The 26,130-nt window shown below is 39.5% G+C and overlaps 1 protein-coding gene across 1 annotated transcript in view; it reads right to left on the bottom strand.

The window, feature by feature from the left end:
* Positions 1 to 26,130, bottom strand: part of LOC122802523 (inosine-uridine preferring nucleoside hydrolase-like) — a 452,956-nt gene that overhangs the window by 324,301 nt on the left and 102,525 nt on the right. Inside the window, exon 2 of the mRNA XM_044072177.1 lies at positions 18,936 to 19,128. Coding sequence (XP_043928112.1) covers positions 18,936 to 19,118 — 183 coding nt within the window. The 5' untranslated portion in view covers positions 19,119 to 19,128. The remainder of the gene's footprint in view (positions 1 to 18,935; positions 19,129 to 26,130) is intronic.

Below are 26,130 nucleotides of genomic sequence, written 5' to 3'. Positions count from 1 at the left end.
CATTAGAGGTACAAACATATTGGACCTGGTAGTTACAAATATGGGTGAATTTTGCACCCCATCCAGTGTCATGTCCTCTCTGGTAAGTTCAGGTCACAAAGTGATCTTCTTTGAAACAAAAATAATTCTGCAACTCACCGTAACAGTTGGGAACTAATCCAAAGCAAAATACCTTTTATTAAGCGATAACCACTCAAGCTTCCAAGCCACTCCAAACCCAGATAACACAGCTGCCTATGTGGAATTGTTCATAGAAAGTCTGCACAACCTTGGCCATGATAGCATTGAGACTGCTGTACCTATCAGAAGCCCAAAACAAATAAAAAACACCCAGGTAGAATCCAAAATTAAACAGACTATACAACAAAAGAAACAAAAACTCAAAACTAAAATTAGGAACAGTAACACCAAAAGAGAGAGAAACTATCTCATCACACTAAACAGAAAATTAAGAGGGCAAATTAAGTCCATTAAGTCCAAGAAAGCCAATGCCGAGGTAAAGATAGCTTCCCAGGCCAAGTACAATAATCAGGCCTTCTTTAGTTATGTCAAAAACCTCAAAGGCAGCACAAAACCATATCTCTCAACTGTCTAGATTTTCGCAATGTCTAGATTTTTGCCTCATATGTTTGGTCTTTCACTCATAAAATATGTGGTTTTCTGGCAAATCACTAAGGATTGAAGTCACTAAATAATGACATACAATTAAATTTCAGACTTCATAGCCTTCAGAAAAAAAATGCACTGTAATACAAATCCTTTTATTCTAGTAACATTCTAAGTTTATAAAAGCAATGTTAAAAATCTGTCCTTATTTTGGTGACTTTGTCCTCCCATTGTTTTACTCTTTGTCCAGATTTTCTTGTGATAAGAGATTGAAAGGTATGCATGTAACAGTGTGCCAAACTAGTTGTAAATGGAGTCACATTGATAGAGCCAGGAGATATAGCAAATCTATATAGTAATAAACACCTCAGAAACCACAGATGGATAGCAGCAATTACATTTAATAATAGAAAAGCTAGAAAGGCTTTCACAAAACACTTCTTCATATCTTGATATCACCAGATTATGTTTATAAATACAAAATTAGTCACATGACTCTATTACATCAAGTACATAATTTTAAACAATCACAAATTAAAAACATTCATACAATAAAACACACAATCCTTATCTGGTAAACAAATGTAATAAATACAGGTTCATAGGTTCATACTAGGCTATCTGCCCGAGGGCATTTATAAGCCTAGCCATAGTTTTGTGGCTTACGCCACCCCTTAGTTTGGAGAAACTATGCCCATTATTTAGCTGTGCCTCTGTCGAGCAGTGACACTGAGGTAACCCCCGGGGTGTATCTGCGATCTCCCATCCATTGGTCAAGATTCCTCTTGAACAAGGCCAGCGAGGTGCTCTGCCTCACATAAACCGGGATTTTGTTCCACAGCATAGGGAGTCTTTGGGTGATGAATCTATCCCTCCAGCACGTCCTATTAATAACCGTGTCGAGGTTTAAGTCACCCGCCCTTGTGGCTCTGAGGGATCTAGATTTTTTGAGATGAAGCATATTCATCAAATCTGGGTTTGACATGGCCTTGTATGTCAGGCATAGGTCACCTCTGAGTAAGCGGTACGCAACTGAATATAACTGGAGTTCTTTCAGTCGAGCAGCATAAGACAGATTTATAATAGTGTAATAAATACAACCTTTAACTTCCATACTGCCTTAGTTTCAAAACATGTTTTAATAGTAACACGTTTATTTAAATCTGGCAGTTTATCTGAGTGTAGCCTAATAACATGATAAACTATCAGATATTACACCATCACATTTATTATGTCAAACCATGTGATTTACATAATTTAGTTTTTCTACTGTTTCAAACAGGCCTTTCCATTTAGTCTACAGTTTATTTTTTGTGGAGGGGACCAAAAACTAACACCTGGGCTCCAGCTCTGAAGTCCCTGCTCCTTGCATTTTTATTACACATGTCTTATTATAAGGCTTGGGCATTTTCTATGTGTTCCTGTGGGATAGGCATTGTTATTTTCAACCTATCTTGTAAGTTGGTATATTGTACTATGACACATTTAAATTGAGTTTTCTTTCTTTCCCAAGTTTTGCTGGCAATATTTAACAGTTCGTAATGATGGCTGTCACATCCTAACTCAAAATGTCTGAACCATATTGAATGAGGCTTCTGGTAGCCCTCTGATGGTAAACAAGATTTATAGTACTATCTGTTTATGGTTTTTACCTTCTTCCTCCATATGAATGCATTCCCTCGGCATGGATTTTAATGTTCATTTATACCACTCCATTAAGCCATGCCTTTGGGGGTGGTACACAGGAATTTGTAACTGCATGACCTTAAAGCACTGGTACAGTTGGTGTATTATTCTGGACAAAAATGGAGTCCACTGGTCAGTGACTATTACCGTGGATATCCCTACCTAGAAAATAATAAGACTAACCCCCTAGCTGTTGATTTAGTGCTAGTCTTACTTAGGGAAACACTCTCAGACGAAGAAGCAGATTGCGAAAATGCATTTGTACCAAGCATTACCCAGAGGAAAACAGTTTTTGTACTTACCTTTCTCACTTGCTTAGAGAAAAACAGCTCTTGTACTCACTTTCCTCACTTATCTAGAGGAAAATAATTTTTTATTCAGGTATGTCCAAGGGTTAGCTCCCAGTGTTCTCTCCTGTCTATCTGATGAATCTGGGCATCTTGAGGCAATGTAGAAATTGCCTCGTACACTGACAACCCTCTCCTCCTACCACCTAACACTACAACCTGTGAGAGATGCACTTATTTAGCCAAACTGGAGGTAAAGCTCTCTCTAACCAAGACTGAACTTGACAGTCATGAGGAGAAGGTAAACATTTGCACCGCACCACACTCATCACATAGTCTCACTAAATCTACACCACCAAAATCCACACACAGTAACATAAAAACATTTGCAAAGGCTCTCAATAATAATCTGTCTAAGCAACAGAGACCTCCAAAGCAGAAACACAAGCAACCTCCATCCCCCAACACAACCCAAATGACACATAGCCCACAGACACAGTGTGCCACTCAACCGCAGCCAATAAGGCAAAAGAATGTTCCCATAACACTAGTCATAGGTGACTCTATAGTCAGCACACTGATGTCCCACTCACCAGGCTAGACAAGGAGAAGGTTACTGTCAGCTGCCTGTCGGGTGCCAGGATCCGCCGCATAACCCACACACTCAGGTCACGCCACACCAAGTATAAATATGACTCTGTCATTGTCCATGTTGGTGTGAATGACCTGAGACGTACCTCCCTTGACTACATGAAAAGAGACATGGAAGAGCTCTCCGATCTTGTAGCACAGGCAGGTATGACCCTAGCCCTGAGTAGCATTCTGCCATTGCCCAGAATGATACCGCAGTACAAGGACAAAATGATTGACTCCAACAATTGGTTAAGTTTCTGGTGTCATTCTAAGGGGATCCAGTATCTGTCTGCTTGGGATGACATGGTCGACAGACCACGATGCTTTGCCACAGATGGCCTGCACCTGTTGCCCCTGGGATTCTGGATACTGGCTAAGGCTCTTGCTGCCCCTACAGTGCCTTTTTTAGGCAGGGTTCAAATAACAAATTCACCACCATAACAGGAACAGGCAAACAAAAACTGAAGGTAATGCTACTCAGTGCTAGAAGTCTAAATCTCAAAATGCACTCACTCGAGGCACTCCTTAAAATGGAGAACATCGATATCTGTGCAGTGACTGAGACCTGGTTCAAGGCTCCAGAGAGCACCCCTGCACTACCAGGCTATAACTCATACTACACTTTTTGGCCATGTAACCTGGACCGAAACACCAAAGGCGGAGATGTGTCCATATTCATTAAGGATATCCACACCTCCAGGCTAGTTGCTCAGCATAATGCATCCGAGGTTATCCGAGTGCAACTAACTCTGGGCAAAACTGCAATCCAAACTGTAGCTTGCTACAGATCACCCACCATGCCCCAGTATTCCCACTCCTCTTTTCTTGATGCACTGGAAAATATTAGGGTTCAACCAAACATCCTAATAATGGGTGACTTCAACTACCCCACCATTAACTGGGAAAACTACTCGTGTACCAACTCCTTAGCTCAATGCTTTCTGGAATTCATAAACTCCAGTGCCCTAGGTCAACTTATCCACACCCCCACCGGGGCAACAATATTCTAGACCTAGTCATTACCAACATGAGTGACCGGTGTTCCACACCTGAAGTCAACTCCTCGTTGGTCCGATCCAACCATAAGCTTATCACCCTTGATATCCACATCCCGCCCCCACCCCCTATTAAGGAAACCACAGTAAAAAATTTCTCCAAAGCCAACTTCATGCTTCTTAAGACAGAAGTGGTGAACTTCATGACACCTATGCAGACGGACAATACAGTTACAACTGCTGAATCCTACACAAATGCACTCTATAAGCACTTACATGAGTGCATGGATTGTGCTATCCCAAACAGAACCAAGATGCTATCCTCCAAAAAAAGGAAGCCAATCTGGTGGTCCCCTGCCATAAACAAACTGTACAACAGAAGGAAGAAACTGTTGCAAAAGAGAGTAAAATCCCATGAGAGGAGGTGCTCATTGGTCAGCCTCAGTAAGAAGCTGAGATCCCGTATAAGATCAGCACTAAATCCAAGGACAACCACAAAGCATTCTATAGCTATGTCAAGAATCTAGATGGCAACACCCAGATCTGCCCTGAGTTACAGCACAAAGGCACGTAAATTACAGAACCAACTGATATTGCCAACATTCTGGCAGATCGGTTCAGTGCTAACTTTACCCCACTCTCACTTCCTAAAGGGCCCATATATCTATACAGGAAGAATGCAGAGTCCCTGTAATCACAACTACACAGGTAAAAGCTACACTCTCTAAAGCCAAAAACACAGCATCCATGGGAGCGGACAACATCCCAGGCTGCGTTTTACATGAACTTCAGAATAAAGTGTTCAATAATGTTCAATGTTCAATAATAGCCTCACATCAGGCTTTGTGCCCACTGAATGGTGCACAGCAGCAGTTATCCCACTCCAAAAAGGGGGAGCCACCACTGATTCCGGGAGCCTATCGACCTATTAGCCTGACGAGCCTGGTCTGCAAGGCCATGGAATGTATCATCATGGAACTCATAAACAAAGACATTGGTAACCTTCAAACTCTGGATCTCACACAGTTCAGGTTTGTGAAAGGCAGATCATGCCTCCTGAACCTGATCGACTTCTTTGAGGCAGTCACCAAAGCTGTGGATGAGGTTAAGGTGGTTCACACAGCCTATCTTGACCTTGCCAAGGCTTTCGACACCATCCCCCATTCTGGAATTATAGCTAAACTCACTAAACGAGGTATAAATCCCTATGTCACAAGATGGGTTGCCAACTGGCTCACTGACAGAACCCACACTGTAAAAGTTGCAGACTCCAAATCTGACCTCAAGGCAGTGACAAGTGGAGTGCCACAGGGTTCCGAACTGGGACCTCTCAGGTTTGGTATCTACTTCTCTGAAGTACAGGCGAACACAGAAGGCCTCTGGCTGATGAAGTTCGCAAATGACTGCAAACTAGGAGCCATAGTCAAGTCCCCAAATGATGTGGACATCCTACAGAAGGGCCTCACTGAGACAGATGCCTGGTGTCAGAGCCATGGCCTCAAGCTCAATGCCAAAAAGTGCAATGTCATCCCCTTTGGTAAAAACTCTGTACCCATGAACTAATCACATAGGCAGCAATCTACTTAACAGAGAATGCGTGATAAGAGACCTTGGGACCCAGGTGGACAGTAGTCTCTCCTTTGATAGTCACATCGCCACAGTAGTCAGGAAGTCCTTCTATGTGGCACACCTCATCATAAAAGGGTTATCATCCAGGAAAAAAGAGGTCATTGTTCCCCTCTACTCGTCATTAGACCCATTATAGAGTAAAACGCCCCTTTTGGAATGTACCTCACAAGACATCTGCAGCAGCTGGAAAGGCCACAGAAGTACCTCACAAAGAGGATTACTGGCTTCAAACAAATGCCCTACACTGACCGCCTCAAAAAACTCCAGCTTTACTGCATAGAATATCGCCTACTCCAAGGTGATCTCTGCCTAACATATAGAGCTATGTCAAACCCAGTGCTGTTGGACATGCTACACCTAAAGAAATCCCAATCCCTCCAAGCTACATGCTCTAGGGACCTAAACCTTGTCACCACAATAAACAGGACATGCTGGAGTGATAGATTCCTGTCCCAGAGACTTCCTGTACTCTGGAACAAGCTACCCATCTATGTCAAGCAAAGTCCTTCATTAGCACTCTTCAAGAAAAATCTTGATGAGTGGATGGAAAATAGGAAATACACCCCGGGGATCACTTCTGTGTCTCTGCTGGACAGTGGCACAGGAAAATAACTTTCTTGGGTGGCGTAAGCTATGGTACCTTGCTGGCTAAGCTTACGTAGGCCCTTTGGCCGATAGCCTAGTACCTACCTATGAACCTATTAAAGACTTTTTGCACGGTGTGTAGATCCTCTTGTTTTCCTTTTTTTGGACTTTATAAGTATGACCATATTGTCTGAATCTAGTAGCCCTGTAGCTTCCTGCCATCAACTAAGACATTGCCCTTAACTTTGCTGTAGCCCAACAACAAAAGGATGACTCCATTATTATTTGTAAACAATTCATTTCATTCCATAGGTACAACATCATCGGTAACATGCTTTATAATGCTTACAGTTTTCACACGTACAACAATGTTACCATTACTATTGCAATATTTCACTATGTGGCCCTTTTTCTCATATTTAGACTAGATATGGCTATGGTTGATAGTGTGTGCTACCAGAACTTGATATGTGCTTTTCCATGGGTCTAGACTGCTCATATGTTTATCATATTGATCACTGCCGCAGTAGTCTTAGCTCTATGAGTTATATCTTGCACTGGTTATAAGAGTCGGACATCTTAAAAAGCTTCAAAGCTACTTTCCATGCACCCAAACCATTATTCAGCTTGAGATGAGCTAAAGAAAAAGAGTGGTTTGGCTGCCAAGTCCTTCAAAACTTTCCTGCTGCAGAAAACTGCTCCTCTTGTTGGACTTTGAGAATCAGCAGATGGCTGATGCTTTCCATTGCTAGGCAGATAATTTCCTTTCAGGGAAAACAACTTTCAATTATTACTTTTATGACTAAATATTTTCTAAGAAATTTGATATTTTATGCTGGGTAAAATTATTGTTATAGACAGTCATGTGCCATTTAGTAAATTTTGAACAGGAGCGTTACTTTTTACTTTTGTGGGAAAAATTTTTAAAACTAACTTAACACTACCTTTTTCTTGGTAAAAGTTTTACTTTTGGGAGATTGAGTACGCATTTAAAGGGCTTTTTATTGTGCTTTTGCTGGAAAAAGTGATGGGAATCAGGTATCTTTTTTGTCTTTGCCATGGAGCAACCTACCAGATCCTTGGTTCTTCCTTCTTCCAGCCACACAAAGAAGATAATTAATAAACAGCCTTTGCCACCAAAGCAGATTTCTAAAATGCATGAGCCACACATGGATGATTCTGCTGTGGACATTTATGGTACCTCAGACAATTCATCTTTTTCCTTGGCTCCCTCTAGTGTAGTCTCTAAAGCCACCATGGACTGGGGGTTAGACTCATCCTCTGCAGTTGTTGGAATGCCCATGACAGGGAAGGGAGAACCACTTTTGTCAGTCCTGGGTGAAGGAGCAGGGTATACCTTTCTGCCTAGTCAGACTGGAATGCTTGTCTCTTAGGAGGTTTTGCCTGGCAAAAGTGGGTCTGTTTCTTCAGAAATTCCTGCCAAAAAGAAGAAAAAGCTTAGACATGTGTCATCTCCTGTCTTAGTTACTTTGGATAGGACTGATCTTTTGGGCTAAGCTCAGGGTTTAATTCAAGCTCTTCAAACTTCCAGTTCAGCTGTTTCAAGCAAGAGTAAAGGGATTCTTCATTTTACTATTAATATTATTAATATTATTAGGATTTGTTTACCGTGAATAATCCAACTGGGCAGTAGGCCCCTTTTCATAGGACAACTGGGGATCAAAGCTCCACACTACATACATACATTAATTTCAGAAAAGGTAAAAAAGAGGGGTGTATGTCTAATAAAAACAATACAAACAACTGTCAGTCAATGGGTAGAAGACACAAAATGTGTGTTATACTAATCAGTCCTAACTATTAAACCAAAAGAGAAAAGAAATCAAATACCTTGAACTTTAAGAACAGATTAGTAGAGCTACTGTAGTACAGAAATATGTTATTTGCATAGTGCATGTTAGACAAATAGTTATAGCCTAAATTAATCAGCAACATGACAGAAAAAATAGAGAGAGGTGTGAGCAATCAACGGCAAAATAATTAGAGAGCAGCTACAGTATAGCATACATTACTAACGATGGTTTCTTGGTTTAGGTTTGTAGATAACATTCATAGATGTGTGATTTGGTTGCTATAGGTGGGGTAAAAGTGGTACAAGTAGTAGACTAAAGATATAGAAAAGTGATGGTAAGTTGTATATTGTGAAATACAGTAGAACATCAGTAAACAGATGCAGTTATATTAAGTTGAAAGATAGAAGAACTCAGTGAAGATTAATGAGGTGAGTGGGACAGATGACTTAATGGAGAGGTTTAGAAAACAGTGAATGGGTAGGGTGGGTAGAGAGGATTCATACGAGAAGTGCAGGAAGCCAAAAGAGGGTAGATTAAAGAATGTCAATAAGAATTACAAGTTGTGGTGGACATTTATAGTATTTGGAGGATGAACTTAAGTGGGTATTAAGGAGATGAGGTATTACCCTGGTAAATGGCATTAACAGTATGAGATTATGGCTTTGCTTTAGGGTGTGTGGGATGGAGTTCCAATACTGCGGTGGTGGTGCTGCAGTAGCATTGTCGCCTCACAGTTAGACGTTGCCCGTTCGATTCTCAGTTAGAGCGTCTTCTGTATGTCGACATGCGTGAATGGGCATTCCTTTGTTGAGGGTTGTGTGTTAGGCCCGGCAAGCCAGCACGTAAAACTCTACTGCCAATCATTAGCGGACCGGAGTTCCGCTGTGGCAACCCCTAACCGGGAAAAGCCGAAAGACAGTTAGGAGGAATATACATATATATATATATAGAGAGAGAGAGAGAGAGAGTTACCTGCAGAGTTAAAAACTGTGAAACTGCAGAACCAACTTGGAAATAAACCACACACTGGAGCCAGAATAGATTAAGTGCTTTTGTCCCGTTTATTACAGAACTTCTTCAGAATCATACCTGCAGAGTTATTATGTTTTGTGACTAGTATCAGGTGTTTGTCTGTGGTGTGAAAGGCTCTTTTGGTAGAGTAGGGATGAATTATGTTACTAATGTTGGAGTGTTTATCTGATTTGAAGACTGTTGTCTGTAGGGTGATAACTGAGAAAGGTGAGGGGATGTTGCAGTCCAGTCCACTGAAGTTTTATATCTAAGCAGGGCTATGTTCTGCATGGGATATTCATTGCAAATTTTCCTATTTCACTGTAGCATTGTTCGAGTAGGTGGGATTGAGTGGCTTGCAGACTTATGAAAATGGGAACACTGTAACAAAGGGTGGGAGTAAGTAAGTTGTAGCAATTGTTTTACTAGTGTCATCTGTAAGGCAGGGGTTCTTCCTATACAGGGCACCAAGTCTTTGGTGCTTTTCTTATGCTTGTTTAAGTTGACTGCCAAACTTTCAAATTTTCATCAATTATGATCCTTAGAGGCTACTGGTTTGTCCTTTTGAAGTATAACTGTACTTAGACCAAAATTTGAAGCATCACAGGAAAGAATAACTGGTTTGTTGACATCATAGTATCTTAACGTAGGTGGAGTGGCAATTTTCTGCTTAAGGTCTTTAAATACCTTCTGATGATATTCCAACCATGACCATGCAACATTTTTGAGCGTTAGCTCTCTTAAAAGTTCTATCACCTCACTCAAGTCTGGTATAAATTTACCTAAATAGTTGACTATGCCCAGAAAATGCTGTAAACCTTGTACATTGTCTGGTGCTGGCATCTCTAGAATAGCTGCTTGCTTGATCGGAGTCAGGTCTTAAGTCTGTACTTGTAAACAAATGTCCTACGTACATAACTTCTGGAAGTCTGAATATGCACTTCAGAGGATTCAGCTTTAAGTTCACTTCACGTGCTCTGTCTAGAACTTTCTTGAGGTTTCTGTCATGCTCTACTTCATCATTGCCTCCAACTAATAGATCATCTACTATTATGGCACAAGGATAACCTGAAAAAATGTGTTCCACTGCACGCTGAAAATCTTTTCTTGCAGAATTTATTCCAAATGGAATCCTTAGGAATCTGTATCTGCCAAACAGAGTACCAAAAGTAGTTAGAAATGAGGATTTGTGATTAAGCAATACTTGCCAAAATGAACTCTTTGCATCCAAAACAGAAAATACAGTGGCATTCAGTATTAGAGCTGCAACTTGAACTGTGCACATTGGATGAGAGGGTCTCTTTAATGTTTTGTTCAAATCTCTTGGGTCAATGCATATTATGATTTCATCTCAGCCTTTTTTGTGAGCGGCTACCATGGACGACACCCATTCAGTAGGTTCTGTGACTGGACAAATCACACCTTGTTGCACCATTTTATCCAACTGAGCTTTAACTTTATCTCGCATAGCTATCGGAACTTTTCTTACTGGTCTGACTACTGGAGTGATCTCTGGGTCTAACTTCATGGAATATACAACTGGAAGTTTGCTCAATTTATCATCAAAAACATCAGCATACTCTGAGAAAATGGCTTTGGAGAAACTGAAACTCGGAACTGCACTCATAAGATGAAAGTCTTTAGCAAAAGAAAGTAGATTCATTTTTAAACTATCTTTGAGACCCAATAAAGATTGCACTGGTCTTCAGACTACATAGTATAACAAGTTGTAACAGTTCTCAGCCTGATAACATGAAAGCATCACTGAACCTTCAGTTTGAATTTCTTCACCTCCATAAACAACAAGTCTGGCATTGCTGGTTACATTGGGTTGTTCGTTAGTTCTCACTCTTACAAATGTGTCTGCCGATATAACATTACACTTTGACTCAGTGCCTACTTTGAGATCTGTGGATTTTCCATTGATCCGGACAGTACAAAACACTTCACTTCTTGTTAATAAGTTTACTGCATCAACTCTTTCATCAATCACTGATACACCATCCATGTAGAAAGCTGACTGTTTCAGCTCCACTTGATCAACTTGCTTCTTTGTGTGACCTTTCTTTACAACTGTGTGAGGCTTATTTGATTTGCAAAACTTTTGGAAATGGTTCCATTTTTTGCACTTGTGACATTGCTGACCAAATGCTAAGCACTTCTCTCTTTTAGACTCATGATTCACACCACAATTGCGACAGTTAACAATAAAGCTAGATTTGAGTTTTGCTGATTCATGTTTGTGTTGCACTGAACTGGAGCTGGAGCTTGCACTTTTCCTGGAACTTTCTGGAAAACTTTGTGGCTTCTTTGGAAATCTTGTAGCTGCCACGTGCTTAGGCCTGTTCTTGTTTGCCACATGTTACATACTATCTATGTTTGCTCTGGAACCAACTGAAACCGTGCTCTTGTCACTCGCAAGCATACTTGCATGTGTTTCTGTCACCTTATGGATTTGACAAATCTCTATTTTACTCAACATTAAATCACTGTCACAAAGTCAAATCTTTCTCACAGCCTCACTATTAATACCACACAAGTCTGTCCTTTATCAGCTCATCTTTTAGATCACCAAACCGACACATTTTAGCTCGGTTTCTTAAGTCAGTTATATAAGCTGCAAATGTTTCCCCTGGTTTCTGATTTCTCTTGTAAAACAAATGCCTCTCTAATGTAATATTCATCTGGGGGTTGCACATTTCTCTGAATTTGCACTTCAAACACTCAAGGTCTTCCCCTGATTCAGCTTATACAACAATATGGTGGTCTGCACCGTCTCCTTCATACACTGCTGGTGCATACACAAATGAATGCTCTCAATCTATGGCCTCAGACCCTGCAAGGTTTAGCAAAATAAATGCCCTGGTGCATGCATCTCTACCTGCATAAGCTGCTTGTATGAAAATATCATACTCTTGCTCAGATATTCTCTAGTTCTCTGCAATATTCTGATTAAACATAAGTGGTAGGGGGTTTTCAAAATCCATCTGCCATATTAACACATACCAGTGAAGAGTCTTGTGAATAAGCATGAATATACACACATACACATAAGTTTCTGGCATAAACAGTACTTGTCCAATGCCTTCATGCTCTGAACGTTTACTCTCGTTGGGCTTATCAGGATTATGTGAATGAACAAATGCGTAGTACTTTCGAATAACTGCACTTTGCGAAATAAACTTCTCGGGCTTTCAATACTTTGCTGAACTTTGTGAAATAAACTTTTCAGGCTTTTCAATATTTTTGGGATTTTATCAGTAAAGGCAAAAATGCTAAAGTAATACACTATCACTTGTTATACTTTCAAATTCTTATCAGTAAGGGCAGAAATGTTAAAGTAATACACTTTTGGAATTCTACTGATAAAGGCAGAGATGCTACAATCATGCACCATCACTTGTTAAAGTCATCACTTTAAGAAACATTAGAGAACTTTACGATGCGACTAAGTAATTCATGAGCAATGTAATACACTTGTAATGTTGTCTTTTGCAATAAACACCTCTTAACATTGTAAGAAACATGTTAAACGATTGCACAGTATGAATAAATCAAACATCCGTTGCCCAAAACTCAATGACTTTTGAAGCAATTGCACTTTGTGAATAACTGTATACAGCACACATAAATGTCCTCAAAATGGCGGTACCTTGCTAAGCAACCTTTTATAGTACAAGAAGCATTCTGTAATGGCGGCACTTTGCAAACAGACACACCCAGCACAAGACCTTTTCGAAATAGCTACACTTTGGATTACACAAAATAGTTGCACTTTGCACACAATGAACTCTTTGAAATACATGCACAGTAATAAGCACATACTTTAAGCACTTTTACTCACTCTGAGATATTTCGAATAACTTTAGTTGTGCCCTTGCTAAAATACAAAGTTGTAGTTATGCTCAAACACAGCACTTTGTCAAAACACATACAGTCACCTTGCTTTATTTCTGCTTAACATGTCCTTTTATTTTCTTATTATATTTGTTTTGCTCGATTAAGCCCTTTTTCATGCCCAATGTATTTCTCTTGTGCTCGTTTTACTCTGAACATGCTCAATTTTGCCTTAAACATACTCATTTGTTTTACTAATTGTTTCATCAAATACTTTTTTCTGGAACATTTTCTTTAGTTAACAAACATTTTTCTACTTCCCACTTGCCTGATAATGTGGTTTGTGCCCTTGTAATGCCCCTTTTGCCCGACTTTCACATCGAGTAAATAATTCTTGTTATTTCTCATTACCTTTGATTCTTTCTGGTTATGCTACGTTTGTGCTTTTTTCTCAGTTTTACCTTCGCTGTTGAATTACATCTCATGGCTCCGAATATTCTTCTCTCTTTCATCCTGGTTCAGACACCATGTCACTTTCGTGTTAGGACAAGAATAAACTAGTCTTTGTGCATTCTGTTCAAACAGTTTTATTTCATACGAACACATCACTGTAGAGGTTTGCTGACTATAACTTAAGTAACTTATATACAAACTAACTGTGACCATGCATGCTTACTCTCTGACTGCTTTTACAAAATGGCACTAGGGATTGCACATTTGAAATTTATAAGTGCACATGCAGCCCCACATGTTTCCTAAAGATAAAGCACATACACTTTACACCCTGATCTACAGAGAGGACAACGTCTCTTAAATAGTCATTCACAATTATTGGACTGTCCTTGGCTTTGGGAGTTGCCAGAATGTTCTCTTAAACAGTCATTCAGAATTACTGGACTGTCCTTGGTTTATGGAGTTGCCAGAATTCTTTCTGGAGCCCTCTTGCCATTTGTTCTTCGATTTTTGTTTATCTGCATTTTGTTGAGACAGTTTATTTTGTTTCTTACCAAAACTGGAAGAGGAGCTGGAGAATCCCCTGGAAAACGTACGATTCCCTGTATCAGCTTACCCCTTTCAACACACCATTTGATCACCTCTGTAGCAGATGGGTCAAAAACTAAATCTCCTTCCAAAGGAAAATGTAAAGTCTCATTTTGCATTATCTGGGAGTTTCTGGGAATGCAGCCATGCAAACCTCCTCAAAACAGTACCAGTGGCCATAGCCATCAAAGAAGTATCAGCAGAGTCATACATATACTCTGTAAACAACAAACAGTGACTTGAACAATAGAAGAAATTAAATTATTTAAAACCACAAGACTGATTTTTATTTAAATTATATCTATATTGTGATTTTTCCTTACAATAAAAAACTGCAGATAAAACATTCTTCATACTTTCACAATGAGCCAGAACAAACCTTAGCATATGAGCCTGACAATTCAAAATCCTGAAAATCAGAGTTGCAGAAACATATACTTCTCCCCATACTCATAAATAATCTTCCCACCCTTATCAGATAGAATAGTATTGGAATTAATTGTTTAGCAGCTGAAGGATTAACTAAAGCTATAACTACTGGATCAATTTTGGGGAGAGTGTATAAAGACTAAGGAGCTTTATACAGCCTAGCTGCCTTTTTAGGGGTAGCCGACTAATTGTCAGGAAAACTGCAGCCAGTAACACACACATTATCCAAAGCTGAGTGAACTGGGGAATAGGTACAGGTTCTGGAAATTCTTCCTGTAAGACCTCATAGTATTTTCTGAGGGAATAAGAAACCTCAGTGGTCTCCCACTGAAAACATTAGCATATTCTAGAAATAGTTTCAGAGAAAGAGAAACCCCCACAGGGAAAGTCAGAAACTGAGCTCTCCTCTGAGTCAGAATCAGAGATCTGAGGAGGAAAATCCTGTATCTGTCCCTACATCCTCTTGTCCAGATACAGAATCTTGAATCTCTTCAGGAAAGGAGGTATCCTTCTTTCTTTTACCAGAGACTACTTTACAAGAATGATCAACAGCCTCAATTAAACCTTGAGCCAGACCCAGTAAACTACTCCTGTGTAAGAAAATTTGAGGAGGTGTAGATGTGTGCTTAGTTTTCTGTTATTTTGTTGACAAGAAAACTGTGACCAACGGTAATGGCAACAGCAGCTTCCTCAGGTATGGGCACAACATTCTGACAATAAGGGAAGTCTTCTGTGTTTCCTCTCTCAGGACTGGCAAGAGTGGTTCCTCCTTGCTAATTGAATGGACCCCAACAGCCACAGAGGATGTAGCTAAACCACAATCTATAGTGGATGTAGGTGCTACATCAGTGGGATCTGAGGTAAATAATGAGTGCTCTGAGGTACAACTAATGGCCACAACAGAGTCACCCTCCTGCAGCTGAGGCAAATTTATTTATTTATTTATTTATTTATTTATTTATTTCACATTTGTTGACCGGGAAAGTCCGACTGGATACATGTCCATTTTCAGCGGAGGCCCGGGGAGAAAAGCTCCACAGTGAATGAATATAATGCATTTAGATAATACATAGGACTCAGTAACAAAACAATACACAGAACTAAAGAACAAACAAAACAAATTAGTTTCCTATACTAGAAAATGGTACAAAGGAGATGTAGTAAAAAAAATAAGTTGATCATAAACAATATCAGGGGTACAACATATTAATACTACTTCTAGCATGCTGATTCTCCATCTAGTCTAACCACTTCAGTTTAGATGAGAGAGAAAGAAGTAAGAGCGAGGGGGATGCATCTAGGGAAGTATCTATACTTGTGAGAGAGAGGATTAGTCAGGACTTGAGCATTGACAGAGCCAATATAACTTTAGATGTTGGTTTAACCTTTTTTTGAAAATGCATAGGGAGGAAGTGCAGGAAAGGCTGGGAGGAAGGGAGTTCCATATTTTGCCAATGGCAAATTGCTAACCATCTGTGATGGCAAAGGCTGTTGCTTAACTTTTTCTTTTTTTGGCTGTAAGAAGGACTGCCCATGGGACCTACAGACAGTTCTATAGTTAAACCAAAACTGGTACCTCTTTCTCTGAGAAAGCAAGGAGATAATGCCAATAAAATAGAAAAGTCATTAAAAGTATTTTTTTTCAAAAACAAGCCATACCTCTCAACTGCCTAGATATTTGCAAAATGTCCATATTTTTTACTTATTTTTGGTCTCTTCCTCATAACATTTGTGGTTTTCTGGCAAATCATTGAGTACTGAAGTCACTAAATAATGACAAACATTTGAGTTTCAGACTTCATATCCTTTAGAAAATGCATGCTAATGCAAAACCTGTTATTCTCACAAATGTTTAAGTTTATAAGGGCACTATTTAAACTTGTCCCTGATTTTGGGCTGTTGTTCACCCATTAGTTTTGGCTTTATCCAGATTTATTGTACTTCAAGTTTGAGAGGTATGACAAACAGTAAAAAGTATTCTAAATCATTCTGCCTGCATCATAAAGTAAAATAAACATAAATTTTCCACAGAAAAAATAGTTTACAGTTACTTTAAACAACTGGCAGAGAAAAAGAGTGCTCCTGTTTAAGAGTAGAGTACAGTCTCATGAGGGCTACAATGGGTCTTGCAGGGGTGTGGACCTAGAAACAAGTGTTAACATGGAACCTGCAAGGGGAAAAGTCCAGGAGATTGATACTGTAGTCTATAGCACTTTGCTCTTTCGATATTAAGGTCCTGGGATTTTGATTTTCAGGACTGTGTGGTTCAAGATTGTGATGGGAAACCCACTCTTACTGTTAATATCATCATCATCATCACCATCATCGTCATCACCATCATCCTAATTCCCATATTTGACATCCCTATCCTTTTTATTTCCCTCCTACTTTTCTGTTACACTTCCAAGCTCCTTCTTTCATACTTATTTCCTTCATCGGCCCATTTTTTTCCATAGTTTATCAACTACTGTCCAAAGCTTCTTCTGCCTTGCTTTATTACATTAAAGTTCCTCTAGCAACCAGCTACAAGACAAGAGGATTATGATCAGGTCACCAATCATAACCTGCTTATTATGTGTTCGAGACATGGATACCAAGATATACGCCTCAAGAGTAAAACTCAAGAGATGAATCTTGGCATCCATGTTGAAAACACAAAATTATAAGTTACGATCTGAGATCCAATCATAATTCTTTGTAGTGTACAGAGATTTGTCTGATACATGTACTAATAGCTACAGAAACATTAAGTTAAAATTAAAAAATAAATAAATAAATAACTAAATGTGAAGTGTTGTGCCAGCTCTGAAAGCCAGTAATGCAGATGGGAACTGATGTACATCTTTATGCATTCTATATGGAAGGGAAGCAGCTGGTTCCTAAATATGCTTTTAGTGAGTGTAATGTAGACAGCAGACAGAAATGGGGTTGAAATTAATCAGTTTTATGTTCTGCTACTGTTACTTATGCTTAGATATGAGTTGAATACCACTCTGGTTCCACACTACTATAGCACCAGATGTGATGTTAACACCATAGGGGATGCTTAAGAATTGTTAAGCACCATTTAAGCATTGTTAAGGTCAGGTCTCACACTACAGTAGTGCTAAAACTAGGATGTAATTTAACTAATATTTGAGCATAATAATGGCATTCCATGCACTACATATCTGTTATTAACTTCTACAACTTACATAACCTACATCTGTACTGTACTGTTACGAGACATGCTTGCACATTCACATTTTGTTTGCAGTTACCAAGTAGAACACTAAGATAATTGTTGATGCAAGCCAGTCCCATGGCATAGAAGGACAAAGCTGATTGTGCAGCACAGGCTACTCAAGTTAGAGGCTTAGGTGCCTGACGGAGCTGGCTGAGGAGGATGATAGTGAGTTGCCACTGGAGCTCACCCTTCCTGGTGGAATGGAGGTGGTTCTGACTAGAAACATGCCTGACACCTAGCAGCAGTACTAGATTTTACACCCTTTGGAGCCCAAGCCTTCCGAGTCCACACTGCCTCAGTACATTCATACTCATAAGGCCAAAGGGAACTCAAGAATTTTGAGGTGCACTTCCTCTTAGTGCTTGACAGAACTGTGGTGGAGGGGGTGCTGCCAGAGATAGATAGAGTAGGCCACCCCAAAAGACCAGCAAGCTGGCCCACTCTTTATCACCCAACTTCCTCCTGGGAAAGGACTGGCAATTGGCATTCCTGGGCAGGAACAAATGGGCCTTGGGAGTCCCATTTAGCTTGAGAATGTCTAGCTTCCATCCTCCTGGAATTAATGGTCTGATTTGATGGAGGTAGAGGAAACATCAGGAGACGTCCTGCCTGAAGCAAACGATAATTGTTGATACATTTGCCATTCTTTGTACATACAAAAGTAATACACTTGTGTCCATATTTGTTGCACAGTGTAAACATTAAACTGCTGCTCTTGTTTTTGATTTGCCTATATATTGTCAATAATGTACCAAAACCTAAAATGCAATAAAGTTATTTAATTGTTACTTATGCCTGTCAAAGGTATCTGTCCTCATAAATGTCGCAGTACCCCTGTATTTTAGTATGTATATTAATTTCTTTGTCTAGAAACAAAATTTTTATCCTGTGATTTTAATTTTGTTAGTAAGTGTTGTATGGCTGAAGTTTTTCTCCTAGGTCTCTCCTGTAAACAAACTCTCTCCAGAAGGATATCCTGGTCAACAAGTAAAACAAAATATATTAATAAAACATAATGGTGATCACAGTCTATACATGCTGAAGTGCAGTATCCCAAACATTAGAATATTACCCTCATAAGGGGATCACTACACAGGAAATGTAGCTGGCATTCATATTCAGGGTGCATGTATAAGACACACATATCAAACTGTACCTTGGATTCATTACAAATTTTCAGGACTCTTAATACATTTCTGCTGACGTTGTCGACAGTTGTGTTTCCATGGCAACAAGTGATTCCCAGAACCTGAACTGTTGGCTGTGCAAGAGCCATCATTATTGCTTGAGCATCATCCACTCCACAATCAGTGTCAATCAACAGCAGCTTCTCGGCCATTTTAGATGTACTAGAAAAAAAATAGCACTTTCAGAATTCTTTAATATCGACATAAGGCAGCACATAAAAAACAGGAAAAAATAAAACAAGAATCTCCAGCTGGCAGCTGCATACATTATGACTGCATGAAAGGTTTTTATCTGTTTTCATTCAAGATGTAACAAAAGCAAGCCAACATTACCATTAACAAACTAAAATGCCAAAAACATAAAGGCAACTCTACTGAACTGTTCTAGAATTCACTTGCAAATAGTAATGAACCACTGTGCCCAGTGTAAGCAAAGTACCCAATGAGAGATGGACCACATTAAGGATTATTAAGAAGAGCAATGCCACACTATCATTGATCTAAAGGACACAGAGATATACTGTCTTTTTCATTCAGAGTATCTAGTTAAAGAACCTGACATCAGACAATGACCATCTGCCTCCAGTCTGTTCATTTCACAACCTAATTAATAAGCCAGAATTCCCTAATTAATACCCTACTGTTTTCTATATTTTACTAGAACTGCTTTGTTCTGTCTTTAGTGCATACCTGACTTCCATAAATGTATTGTTGTATAACTACATGTATATAGACATTCCATGCATCTATTTATTTTATATATTTTACATTTGTTAACTGGGCTGGATATTCCATGCTTCTATTTATTTTATGTTTTTACAAGTTAAATAGGCACAAGGCCATTTTCAAGCATAACACAAACCAAAAAATGGCAGAAGAAATAATATAATGCTTAATTAAGTGGGAAAAGCAAATAGTTTACAATAACTTTTATTTTTATTTACTTTACATTTGTTGACTGGGCTAGTCCAGCTGGATACATATCCATTTTCAGCAGAGGCCCGGGGAGAAAAGCTCCTCGAGAGTACAGAACAGTATTTTACTTAACTCAAAAGTAAGCTAAAAACAATTCAAAGTTTAACAGGTGGAAGTACCATATATAGTTAAGCTAATTTAGTACATGAAAGAATATATTGGAGTAAGTAGTTAGGAAAAATAAGGAAATGTGTACAGTTCAAAACACATTTGATGTAGTATCTTATGCTAAGTATATATATTAACATAGTAGGGAGACAGAAAGTCATATTTTGATATAAAAGAGAGTCCAATAAATTGAAAGGAAGATATACTTCTGGTTATCATTAGGCAGTTAGAATATACAGTCAGTAAGATTTAGTACCTTAGTAAGAAGAAGACATGAGAGGTTAGTCTGGGTTCAGACAGGTGCACAGCCAATGAGATTTGAGGTAGGTTTTAAGCCTGCCTTTAAATTGTGTTAGTGAAGGTAGTGAGGTTAGGTCACTGGGAAGAGAGTTCCAGTTTTTACCTACGGTATTAGAGAACAGAGAGTCCCCTGCCTTATTGTAGGTTTTGTGTATTTGTACTAGTATTTTACTAGATGAGCGCAGGGTCTTAAGGTTGCGGTATGGGGTGATAAGGTTGGTAAGAATTGGTGTGTTGTTAGGCTGATACAGGATTTTATGGACAAATGTTAATTGTTTAAATAGAAGTAGATTGCGTAACTCTAGCCAGCCAAGATTGTGATAAATAATACAGTGATGGGTCCTAAATGGAGAGCCTGTTGCAAATCTCGCTATATTGTTGTAGGAGACGGCCAGTTTGTTCATGTTGTTTTTTGAAAGGTTAGTATATATATTGGAGGCATAGAGGAGGGTAGAGAGTAAGTGGGTCTGGGCAATAGTAGATCTTGCTAGTGGGGTAAGAAAGGATTTGATTCTATATAGGGAGCCTAGTTTTTTGTTGACTGTTTTTATGGTGTTGTTAATGTGGTCTTCAAAGTTAAGGTTATTGTCAATCAGAACTCCTAGGAGTTTTGTGTTGGAGTCTGGGGATATGATGGTTCCATTGTTAGATGTGACAGTAAAGTGTAGAGATGTGGCCCTGTGGGTGGGGGTAAAAAATAAAAGTTTGTTTTTTTTAGGATTTAGGATGAGACACTGACGATGTAGCCATTCCTCAGCTGTGTTAAACACTTTTTGGGTGAGAGATTGAAGCTCTGCTGGAGTTGAGGCTGAGCATATAAATGTGGAGTCGTCGGCATATTGAATTAAGGAAGCTTGAGGGATAACAGTATGCAGGTCATTGATAAAAATAGAGAATAGAAGTGGTCCAAGTATAGAACCTTGGGGGACACCTAGTGCAATGGGGAGATGGGGAGATAGGTTGTTTCCCCACATAACTGCTTGTTGCCTATTGCCTAAGTAGGATTCAAACCATTGTATAGTAACAGTATCAAGGGATAGGTTTTTCAGTATGTTTATGAGAAGTTGGTGGTTAACCATGTCGAAGGCTTTGGAGAGATCAATAAAAAGGGCTGAGGATAGAGTGTTGTTATTGCGATTTTTATTTATAGAGTCGGAGAAGGATAAAAGGGCAGTAGTAGTACTGGGAAATGGCCTAAAGCCGTGTTGGCAGTTAGCTAATAAGTTGTTATCTATAAGGTGTTTTAACAGTTGCATATGAATGCATTTCTCCATGATCTTTGCCAGAGGAGATAGTATGGCAATTGGTATGTAATTGGATAGTTCCCTAGAATTTCCACCCTTGTGAAGGGGGATAATGTGTGCAATCTTCCAAATGGAAGGAATAGCACCCTCAGAGATTGTTCTGTTAATCAGAATGGAAACTGGGTAGGCTATGGCATTTGCTGCTTTTTGTAGATATTCTGCAGGAAGGAGGTCGGTTGCAGTGGTGGTAGGTTTGAGTTTTTGCAAAAGGGTTTGGATAAGGGATGTAGGGATGGGTTTGAGATGAAATGGGGGAGGTAAGGTGGTATTGGAGAGTGAAGGAGATGAGCTGTTGGGAGATAGTTGATTGGCAAGAGACTGAATGGTCTCAGTAAAGAAGGTATTAAAAGTACTTGCAATTTGCTTTGGATTGTCCTGATCAGCACCAACAGGTGGGGGGGTGACATTACGGCCTGGGTGTAAGAGAGCATTTATACCTGCCCAGAATTTTTGGGGTTTACTTTGCTGGGTATTTTGGAGTTGAATGTAGTACTTTCTTTTATCTGACAATATTGCTTTTTTTGTCTCATTTCTTAGCTGTCTGAACTTTATGTGATCTTCTTGGTTTTTAGTAGTACGCCATTTGTTCCAGATTTTATTTCTGAGTAGCATTTTTTGTTTTGTCTCTTTTGAGAGCCAGGGGGCAGGTTTGTTTCTAGTTTTAATGGTCCTTTTTGGAGCATGGAGGTCAAGAATATTTAGGAATTTACTATTAAAGTAGCTTACCGCTTCCTCTAGGATTAGACTTTTGAGGGGTGACCAGTTGCATGCTCTAAGTTCATTTTGGAAAATATCAGGGTTAACATTTTTATTACTCCTGATTGCTCTATAGGTAATTGGATTTGGGATGTCAGTCTTGACTCTAATTATGAAGGTGAGAGCATGGTCACTTATATCCTCAGGGAAGAGTCCCTACTTGATAACTTTGTTGATGTCTATTTATTAGTATCCAGTCTAGGGTACTTTCAGTGTTATTGTGTTTATTGGTCCTTGTGGGGGAACTTATAGTTTGAGTAAACCCATGTAGATTAAGATGAGTAGAGGGCGGTTGAGAAGTACAGCTTTTCCAGTTAATATTAAAGTCTCCGAGTACTATTGTTTCTTGGGGATAGTTGGTTGAAAGCCAATTCAGGATATTTTCAAGGATATTAGAGTTATGCCCTGGGGGAAGATAGACAGCAATAATATATATGGACTTATGGTTATTGAGTTGGATTTTGGAGATAAGTATTTCTTCATTACTAGTTAGCGGGGGCTTAGAGTCAATAGAGGTTACTTGTAGTCCAGACTTGTATAGTATAGTTATTCCACCTCCCTTTTTAGCTAATCTATCTTGTCTTAAGGTGCTATATCCTGGTGGAGTAAATTCATTATCTTGTATAGTTGGTTTGAGCCAAGTTTCAGTAAGACACAGGATATCAAATGAGTGGACATCTATGAGAGCATGTATTTGGGCAACCTTATTATTTATGCTTCTTATGTTAAGATGGGCTACTAATAGTGAGTTGGGGGGTCTGATAAGGGATTGGGTAGAAGTGAGGTTTGCTGTATGGGTCACTGTAGAATGTGTAAAGTTTGGGCCAGGATTGGGTTGGATATCTCCATCTACTATTGATTGGAGTTGGTTGCTAAGTGTAGGTTGCAGGTGTTTACCTATAAGGAACAGAGATTTCTTGGCTTGAGGCCTATAGTATTTGATGTGATTTAGTCTGTGATATTTTGCTGATAGGTAGGCTATTGTACTAGGTGTGTTTGAAAGAGATTGAGTATAAGTTACGGGTGTTGAGCAGGTTTGCTTTGGTGGGTAGTAAAGGTTTGTGTGGTGGGGATGTTCATAGAATGTAAGTAGATAAAGATAAAGTATAAAAAGAATAGGTATGAATAAGGATAGAAGTAAAAGTTTCATGACAGTGACATAGTAGCAGTGTAGAACGTAGAGTAATGATAAGCTGAGTAGGTTGGATAATGTAGGTGAATCTTGGGTGTGGAGGTTCTGGCACTTTAAGGGGTGGGATTCTATGATAAGTGATAATTGAAGGGGTGGGGCTAGAGTGAATAAATGTAGGAGTACTGGGGGCGGGTGGGAATTGGGGGCAGGGTAGGGGAGCGGAGTGAGCCCGCAGGGCGAACGGAGCGGGATAGAGCCAGTGAAGAAGGACCCCAGGAACAATCAGTGAAATGCTGACTACTGAGGTAAGGTGAAGATGTGACTGGAGGAGAGTGAGTAGTTGTAAGAGTAGAGGAGTGACCAGGACTGGGAGAGCAAAGAAAAGTACAAGTCAAATATGTGATAATTTGTGTATCAGAACATTGAGATAGGTTTATAGGGCAAATCCTTAGGAAAAGTAGAGTAGAAACAATAGACTTTTCTAGTGTGTTTTCAGGTCTAGGAGTAGAGGAGGGGAACAGAACTCAGCAGCTTAGATAACTTGTAGGTACAGTGATGAGGTTTGGGAGAAAGGATTAGAATAGCTTGGCTGACCTGGCTAGGGAGCAGTCCTCAGTTACATGTCATTATGGAGGTCAGGTATAGCAACAACTAGAGTCATTATAACACATACTTTCTTGGTTCCTTTTGGATTAGAGGCTAGGGAGAGGTTTAGCTCTACCCTATAGTTCAGGTAGAGACCAATTGCCTTAGCATAAGGTTTATATCTTGGCTTTCAGGCAGGTTAGATTCTCATTCACTAGTTCAGGGCAAGCAGGGTAGAGTGCTGGGTGAATAAAGGGAGAGAAGAAGACAAAATTATAGGTAAACAGAGTGTTAGTGGCAAACTTAAAATTTAAATTAAGCACTTTAGCAAATAAAACACACATATTGGCACATATCACAAAACACAGATCAAGTATAATATACTGGTGAAATATAGTCATATATACTTCATAAATACGTGTATAACCCTCTATGTATAAGCATAAACATATCCTGTTTAGCATCTAATTTTCTGAAGCAAAAGCCAATACCAAAGTGCTTTGGCTAACTAAGTTTGCAAATGACTGCAAGCTAGGAGAAGTCATTGAATCCACAAATCACTTAGCCATCCTGCTGGAAGGATTGTCCCGAATAAATAACTGGTTCCAAAATCATGGAATGAAACTACATGCCAAAAATGCATTACTGTGTCATTTGGGAAGTCATCTACCCCAGGAAACCACCACATTGACAATATGTCCCTAAGAGTTGACTCAATTGATCAGGATTTGAGAACTAATATAGACAGTGACCTAACTTTTGGCAACATGTGTCCACTGTTGTAAGAGAGTCCCTCTATATTGCACAGACTATAAATAAAGGGATTGTGTCTAGATCTAGGGATGTCATTGTTCCTCCTTTACTCATCCTCATTAGGCCAGTCATTGAATACAATACCCGCTTTGGCATGTATCTGTCCAGACACATGCAACAACTGGAATGCTCACAGAGGTTTGTTTGTGTCTTTTGGCTTTTCCCGGCTAGGGGTCGCCGCAGCAGAACTCTGGTCCGCTAATGATTGGTAGTTGATTTTTACGTGTCGAGTTACCGGCCCTGACATACAACCTTCAATGAAGGTACGCCCATTCACGCATATCTTCATGCAGAAGAGCTCTAGCTGAGAATCGAACTGGACAGCGTCTTACTGTAAGGCAACAACGCTACCGCAGCACCACCACCGCGGGATGGAATGCTCACAGAGGTACTTTACTAAAATGATACAAGGCCTAACCAACATGTCCTACACAGACTGACTCAAAGTCCTGTCACTATATTCAGTATCCTACAGACCACTAAGAGGTGACCTTTGCCTGGCAAACAAGGTATTATACAATGACCCCCCCCCCATTAATATTTCAAAACTGACTGGCCAGTGTGCCCATTGTAAATCCCCCAATATACCAACGGAAAAAGGTCCGCTCACCCGGACTTCTTTCTGTTGGTATAAAGTGCTCAAAACATTTTTTTAACAGATAAAAGAAAAAAGAAAAATACGGACCAAGAGAGACTTTATTTTCTCCGTTGCTTCCGTTTCAAAGCATTGATGTACTGGGTATGCGTGGGACGCAAGTCCCATATGCATGCTTAGTACATCAAAACAAAGAAGCAGTGTAACACAACCAGCGGAAGAACAGTAATGCGCCGTTATACAAAGACATTATTTAAGAAAAGTAAGTATTTTTTTTCTTAAATAATGTCATTGTATAATAGCAATAACTGACTCTGTGGTTGTGGTATATTGAAATTTACCCACGGTTGGCTTTATTTAATCACTCGGGCTTCGATCTCGTGATTAAAGCACACCAACCTTGGGTAAATCTTCAATATACCACACCACGTCATCAGTTATTGCTTAATTATCCAACCCAATACTGATGGACTGACTGCACATTAGCAAATCAAATGGCATCAGAAATACTTGGTCTAGGGATCTAAACCTCTTCTGCAACATCACCAGAATGGTTTGGAAGGACAAGAACATCTCCCAAAGGATACCACTGCTCT

The sequence above is a fragment of the Protopterus annectens genome, chromosome 5.part0, assembly GCF_019279795.1.
Source record: "Protopterus annectens isolate FY-2018-M chromosome 5.part0, PAN1.0, whole genome shotgun sequence".
NCBI classification, from domain to species: Eukaryota; Metazoa; Chordata; order Ceratodontiformes; family Protopteridae; genus Protopterus; species Protopterus annectens.
The sequence above is the reverse complement of the archived record's forward strand: the minus strand, read 5'-3'. Positions and strand labels throughout refer to the sequence as shown.